The sequence below is a fragment of the Lathyrus oleraceus genome, chromosome 4, assembly GCF_024323335.1.
Source record: "Lathyrus oleraceus cultivar Zhongwan6 chromosome 4, CAAS_Psat_ZW6_1.0, whole genome shotgun sequence".
NCBI classification, from domain to species: domain Eukaryota; kingdom Viridiplantae; phylum Streptophyta; class Magnoliopsida; order Fabales; family Fabaceae; genus Lathyrus; species Lathyrus oleraceus.
Window position 1 is genome coordinate 3,719,355 of NC_066582.1, and position 7,117 is coordinate 3,726,471.

At 33.6% G+C, this 7,117-nt stretch overlaps 1 protein-coding gene across 3 annotated transcripts; it reads right to left on the reverse strand.

Moving 5' to 3' along the window:
• Positions 1-777: 777 nt before the first annotated feature.
• On the reverse strand, positions 778-5,614 carry LOC127138274 (C2 and GRAM domain-containing protein At1g03370). 3 transcript variants are annotated; one of them, XM_051064683.1, is made up of 9 exons: positions 4,874-5,614; positions 3,303-4,559; positions 3,048-3,230; positions 2,660-2,943; positions 2,432-2,548; positions 2,066-2,328; positions 1,818-1,986; positions 1,452-1,721; positions 778-1,355 (listed from the first exon to the last, which is right to left on the reverse strand). In XM_051064683.1, the coding sequence occupies exons 1-9, from the start codon at positions 5,229-5,231 to the stop codon at positions 1,119-1,121; spliced, it is 3,138 nt and encodes a 1,045-aa protein (XP_050920640.1). In that variant the 5' UTR covers positions 5,232-5,614; the 3' UTR covers positions 778-1,118. The 3 variants fall into 3 exon arrangements, with proteins under 3 accessions (XP_050920640.1, XP_050920641.1, XP_050920642.1); XM_051064684.1 differs by having other exon boundaries at positions 1,448-1,721; XM_051064685.1 differs by lacking the exon at positions 778-1,355 and having other exon boundaries at positions 1,547-1,716.
• Positions 5,615-7,117: the final 1,503 nt, after the last annotated feature.

Below are 7,117 nucleotides of genomic sequence, written 5' to 3' on the forward strand. Positions count from 1 at the left end.
ACCTTTATTTATAGGATTTTGATAAAGCATTTTTGCCTAGCGAGCATTTCCTTTCTTCACAGAAAGTTATGTCCATCTATTCCATGTGGGTTTTAATTGCTCATTTTTTTCCGGTGACGAAACTCTTTGTTCACCCTAAAGTAACTTATCACATAAGTCATCTGAACCACCTATATTTTCGTTCAACGATACTCTACTAATCAACATCCCGATTTTGTGATTTTTTTTTGCATTTTTATCTGTAATTGTGAATGGCATAATTAAAATGTTCACACAAATATTTTATCTATTTTTATGACAAATCGGAGATTTTCATATAACTTCTTGTTTATACAAGTTAATAAGTGTTTTTATAAAATAAGTAAATTTGACACTTACTAAATCTTAAATCTTGAGGTGCAATTGTGATGCCATTCTCGATTAATCCCCCATACTTATTTAGTCAAAGCAGATTTTTCAATAACATTGACCAATGATATTAAAAATCATAAAAACCATTAAATCTGAGAATAACATGCGGAATGAATTGCGATAATTCAGTCATGGCGAATATAATTTATTCAAGAACTTGAAACTAATAGGATTCATGAACGGAGAATAAGAAGAAAGTGCGCGAAAAACGATTAGCGGTTGTAACCGAAAAAGCTTCAGCTTTTCAGTTTTTCAATTTGAGATGTTATGGATCAAAACCAGTTGCGATGATACCACTTGTTGTTGAATACAATGGTATTCCTCTAAATCATTTCATCAGCACAACAATGCCGTATATACCCGGTATTAACTGCAAACTACATTACTTGTATCTCAAGTAATGTAATGCTTATTCAAAAACTAACTAAAACCAAACTTTACAACAAAATATTATACAGCATAGACATTGTTCAATGATATGATACAACATACATGACTCTTGTTAACGATACAACACAGAAGAACCAAAATTTTGATATCTAACAATGCTAGACTCTAACTTTTCATTTACAACATAACAGTTAGTAATATCTCCAATCATTAACCTTGTTTAATGATTTTTCAGCATCATTATAGCTCTGGTTTTAAGATCATGAGATTATCGACAGACAGCGCTATCAAGTTCCATACGTCGATATGTGGTGAAGCTAGGATGATGATGATGATGTTCTGAGAATATTAGCTCGATTTCCTATTTTTTCCAAAAACTCTTTCTCAACTAAACTAAATGTCAACTTTAATCTCTCTTGTAGATTTTTTAAAAGGTTCTTTGTAATCCTTTTCTGATGTTTTGTATTTTTCAACCATTCAATTCCAAATAATACTTGAACTTTACATCCCTTCGCCTTTTGGACTAACTCGTCAATTTGATAGCGAAGGTGCAACTGTGAAATTAGAAAACAAAGATAGAACAAATAAGATACATATTTCGACGAAGAAATCAGAGAAAGACGAGGAATAAGATGAATTGACTTACTCACATTAAAATAATCACCAAGAGGAACTCCATGAAAGTTCATAACTTCTTCCAAAACACAACCATTTCCATCCAAAAGAGATTTTTGTTGAGTACTCGTTACTTCGACTTTATAACGTGAAATACGTTTTTCAAATTTGTAATATACCGCCCTTTCATAGACATTGTTGTTCTCGGATACCCAAGGGGTATAAGAATAACTAGCACAACCAGATTTTTCCATGATCCTACAGTCCAACTCACCTCCACTAAATAGCTCCATGAAGAAACTGACCTAGATTAATCAAAGAAAATTAAAATAATAACCAAATGCGGATATTGGTGAAGCTGTAAGATAAATAGAAAACGGAACGAGAGAGAGAGAGATTACAGGAACTTGAAGAGCACAAGAATGAACTTCGGACATACTAACGTCATCGCTGCCAATTAATGTTACACTCTCTTCGCTGGTAACACTTTCGTTTTCAGGGTCGTCTTCAACTAATTGGACCTTTTGTTCAATACTCAAAGATCTCGCTTTCCAGAGTGCCATGATAGTCCTATATTAGCCGAAGAATATTTTTAGATTCAACGAACGTTATAAGTTTAAAACTATAAACTTTTTTTGAGATAGTATACCTGTTTGCAACATTGAAAGATACAAACGATTGGAAATGGAACTTGAGTCTTCCTAGCTCATCTTGCGTTTTTGCACCGTGTTTTGCATCCACGCCTCTCCCTTGACGAAGAGTTATGACAATTATTGGACTGCCCATTGATGAAAATGTAGGAGGAACGATCTGTATGTCTTCAACGTCTTCCCAAAGCAAAAAGAATTTTGTCTTGTGTCCGAACAAATTTGCATGAAATCCAATTATTCTTGCTGAAACAAATAGACGACCCTGCCGAGATCCATATGCAACTTGATGAGATGATACTAATAAGGAAACATGCGCCAAAATAAAATTTGACCACTTTCGAAATCACATAACGTAATAGTTGAACCTGTAGGGGCATTTTTCTTTTCAAATGACAGGTGAAATCATTGATGAGAAATTCCTCGGGTGGAAGTCCAAAGAGTTTCTGAAACGCTGAATTTGTTTGAGGAGATCGCAAATTAATCTACAATTTTATAAATAGATTAAGAAAAATAAGCCAAAAAAAGTGATCTACCGATAATATACATAACGAAGAAAAACTACCAAACAACTGATAACACAAACGGATTTGTACCTTCTTCCCGACTTCTTTCTCCATTTTACTTATATAGTGTTTTACGACATTCCCACCTCTAGTGTTGTCCAAGAAAATTCTCAAGTGCAATTTAGTCTGGCATGCCGGAGCTAACTTTCCTTCAAGAGACACCCATAAATCAGCAAGATCCGATATGTTTGTTTTAAGGAAGTTGATTTCGGCATGTCCTAGAGATTGAGGTTCGTCAAAGGGTCCGTCAAAATCACAAACTTCCACATCCAACACAGACGGAGGCTCGTCCATTGCATCGAACTCAAATATTTCTGCAAAGGTAGTCTTCATTATGATACATTAAGCCATACCGACATGTGAGGGGAAAAAATCAAACTTATAAGCGCAACCAAATGATAAACGATATGATATTCACCATTCCATAAAGGATCAGATTTGCGGAACTTGATTGAGCTACCTCTTGTTTTCCCATTGCAAGTAAAAACAATATATGGATTACAAAGTCGGCTTGAATCAATAGCCGGCATATTGCTTCCTTCGAGTAAGGCCACGGTTAGTAGCCATCCATCTCCTCGTGCTTTAATTCCATGATCACTACCTAAGATCAAATGGCATATATGAAGAAAGAAAAATGAATCAATTTGAAGTAAGATATCGTTAATAACATTACCTTTTCTTGATCTAGCTCGCATGAAACGCAAGATCAAACCCCACATGCGTTGACCTTGAAGAGTCAAAATAGCACAAACCGCAAATTCACTAATTGAATCTGGCAAGTCAAGTCCATAAGTCTCGAGCCCTTCAATCGTGGTTGGTGTAGCCAACCAGATGTGGATAAGAACATACAACCCCATTATGAAAGTTGAGATGAACGTGAAATTAGCGAAATAATGCATTGCGAACTTCCATTCTGAATGAGGCTCTGCCTTTAACGACGCTAAAGCTTGTTCCTTGGTAGAACCAAGATCCTTCGAGTCAACAGGCTTAACAGTTTGAGATAACAAAATGGCATACTGATCGAAGGATTCCTTCATACCTTGTCGAGCTCCGTTTTCTATCACTCCTTTCATCATGGTGCTTTGTAAGAAATTCATTCTCCACGATATCACCAATCGCGAACATTGTTCTTCTGATGACAACTCGGGTCCAGTAGTGATCACGTAAAGTACTTCCGCCTTAAACGTGCTTCCATACATAACATCAGGAGTGCTAACACTTGCCAGAACCGCAAAGTTCTTCCCATCGGCTTTCAAATACGTTTGTTCCTCGTAGCCTTTGATAGCCTTCATTAATTTAGTTGCGGCCTTGACGTATGTAAGCGATCTTTTCAAGGTTTTATTCTCGTTCTCTAACTTCCAAGGACCCATTTGCACCTCTGTAGTACCTTGTACTTCCGATACCGACTTGGGAAAACTTGAACTAGGTGAAAATAGTAACACATTCAAGTCTTCCGTTGCAATAACATATAATTGATCGATAAGAACCCCTCCAGGTAAGTTGCTAGGAATTTCACTTTCTTGATCTACAGACTGCATTTTTCTCACAATTTCTTCAAAAGTTTCATCAGAAGTCTGGTCCTCCGTTTTGATCTCACCAGCTTCAACTTTATCCGTCTCCGATAAGTCATAGTCCATGCTTATATTAGGTGAAACCGAAGGCACGTCAGAAAGTTTATTAAATATTTGAGCAAGTCGGCTAGTAAATGTTTTTTGTAAAGTTTTCTCATCCTTAGAAGGAGCAATTTCTTCCCTCACAGGCGAAGACGAGTTCGAACGCCCGTTGGATGATTGTGAAGGAGAACAGGTAACCACATCACTATATTTTCTTGAATTTGATAACTGATCACTAGAAGCATTAGAAGCATTAGAAGCATTTGATTCCATCGATGCATGATTTTGGGAAATAAATATACTCAAATGAATCTCACCTATCAGAGCAAAAAAAAAGTAAGAATCATAATTCAAGTTTAAGTTCAATAGCATAAACCATACATCCAAACACATTCACAGTTAGCAGCAATAATTTTACGCAAAACATCTTGACGTAATCGTTCATCATAACAACATACATTTCACATAATACAATAAACAAACAATCAAACTGAGAAACAAAAGAGTCCTGTAACACCGACACCTCTGAACAAAAACGTGTCAGCTAAAACATGAACAAGCAATCAAGTATTGAACAAGGGTGATGGAGTTAAGTTGAATGAGCAATAATAATAAGTGTAAGTATACATACCACCCTCCTTATTCTTGAACTTCTTCTTTTTGGATTTCAACGAATACCAAACCTCGCCGAGGGATTTATTATCCTCCTCGAAAACAAGTGAAATCGGGAGTTTAAGTCTCGCAACCAAATGATTATGAATGAACTTCTCTTCATCCTTGAGATCCTTGAGAGAGATAACAAGTTTTTCTTTAAGGTCATCAACACAAAAACAGAATTGTTCATCCCAAACTGGTGTCAAATTCTTAATCACCTTTGTTTTAAACTTTTGTTTTCCTACCTTTAACTGCACATATAGTTCACTCAACCCATTTGAATCCAAACCCACCAAGTTTTTTGCCTCAATCACACGAACCACAAGCTTCATCATATATACAATAACTCAGAACCTTTGCCAAAAAAATCTAAACTTGTTTATCTTTTCCCTAACCATGATGCATCCCTAATCATAGAAACATCCTTCAAAAGAGTAATGCAGGTGAAAATAATATCTAAACAATCAACCAAATTGATCAACACAGATCAAACACATGATCCAAAGCTTGTATGAACAAAAAAATTCAATTTTTTTTTTAAATTGATTCAAAATGCAAATTGTTACGAATTCATGATCGATGATTTTGAAAGATGGAGAAAAGTATTGATCATCGAATTGATAGGGAAAAAAGATAAATTGATGAAAATCAATTGGAAGATTGGGAATTAAATTAATGGAATAAGAATGAATGGAAAATTTGCAATTGTTTAAAGGGTTTCCTGTTTCTTCTCATTCTCTAATCAAATTTTTATTTTCTTTTACAGTAATTAATTAAATTTTCTAAGAGAAAAAGGTAATTAGTTAAATTACCCGTTTTTGTGTATTGTGTTTTAAAAAGTAGAAAATTAACCTAAAAATATACGTTGGAATTTTTTAACTAAATCAATAAAAATGACTTTTATTATATATAAATTAATTAATTAATTAAAAAATATCAAAATCATTTGATTTAGATGATAAAGTTTTCTTTCAGCTTAATAAGAGTTGAATTTGCATTCAAACCAATAATATTAAATTTATTTTTATTTTTTATGATGATTCTTTTCGTCTTGATAAATTAATCTTTCGTCTTTAAGCTTAGACTTAGAATTCTGATTGTACCTTGTGTCTTGATAAATTTTGGAATTGCATGTTTTATTTGTTCTGGTTTTTTTTCTTTCTGTTTTAAGTTTTGAATTTATAATTTTGCTTGGAGTGCAAAAGTTCAAGTGTGGGGGAATTTGATCATTGCATTTTGATGCACCTTCTTCTACTATTGTACTTAGGCAACTCTATAGTTTATTCTATTATTTTTACTATTTTAGTGTATTTTTATATTTAAGTTTATTTTTGGTTTTATTTTATTTTCGTACTTTATTTTCAGCATAAATAGTTATTTTATACCTTGTTACTATGCAGATCATAAGTTGAGCTACGAGGATCGGATTGATGTGTATATGCGTTGGAAAGCTGAGAGAATAAGCTAAAAGTTTCATGTTGAAGTCAAAAGCTGATTCTAAGTGAAGGAAGATCGAATAATTCTTTGAAGTTCCAGACTTAATTAAAATAGTTAGTTTGAGTCAGTTTTTGTAATTTTCGGGTCAGATCCTATAAGGGCCCGAATTTACCTTTTATTATATTAGGTCTTTCACTACTATAGAATTCCTAATTCTGAATTTTAATTAGACAATATTGCTTAGAAGATTTCATGGAGAGCTAATTCCCAAAGAGCTGATTTGTTGTATTCGAATTCCACTTTGAGGTTTTTAATAATTTCAGTTTAATTTCGATTTCGTTTCAATTCTTCCTATAAACTCGTTTGCTTAATTCGATTACTTTCGTTTGCTTAATTCAATTGTTTCTTATAGGATAGAGTTGATTAAATTTGATTGTTTGTATGATCCTTAACTATAATCACGTTAGCGTAGCTTTTTCGTTATCGTGTTTAATTAAGTCGCGTTTGTTTAATTCGCGTTTGCTTAATTCGGAAATTAGGAACATACATCATATAATACCAATTTGCGCTTGTCAGTGGGTATTGTAATCAAATGGGATTGAATCTGCTAGGGAATTGAAATTATAAGAATCGATGATAAGTCGGAAATCGATACAATAGATTAGCTTATTTATCAATTTTGATTTTACCTTTAATAATCATCGATTTAAGTTTTGAACCTTAAAAACCCCCTTATTTTCATTCGTTTCGTTATAACATTCAAGAGTCCTTGTGATATGATATT

What these genes read in the sequence shown, in the direction of transcription:
- LOC127138274 (XM_051064683.1), bottom strand. Translation starts at nt 5,231, where the DNA reads ATGATGAAGCTTGTGGTTCGTGTGATTGAGGCAAAAAACTTGGTGGGT. An exon ending in AAAGAAAAATGCCCCTACAG is followed by an intron (nt 2,329 to 2,431) that starts GTTCAACTATTA and finishes GGATCTCGGCAG; the next exon opens with GGTCGTCTATTTGTTTCAGC. An exon ending in CTCTTGGTGATTATTTTAAT is followed by an intron (nt 1,356 to 1,451) that starts GTGAGTAAGTCA and finishes CTAATTTCACAG; the next exon opens with TTGCACCTTCGCTATCAAAT.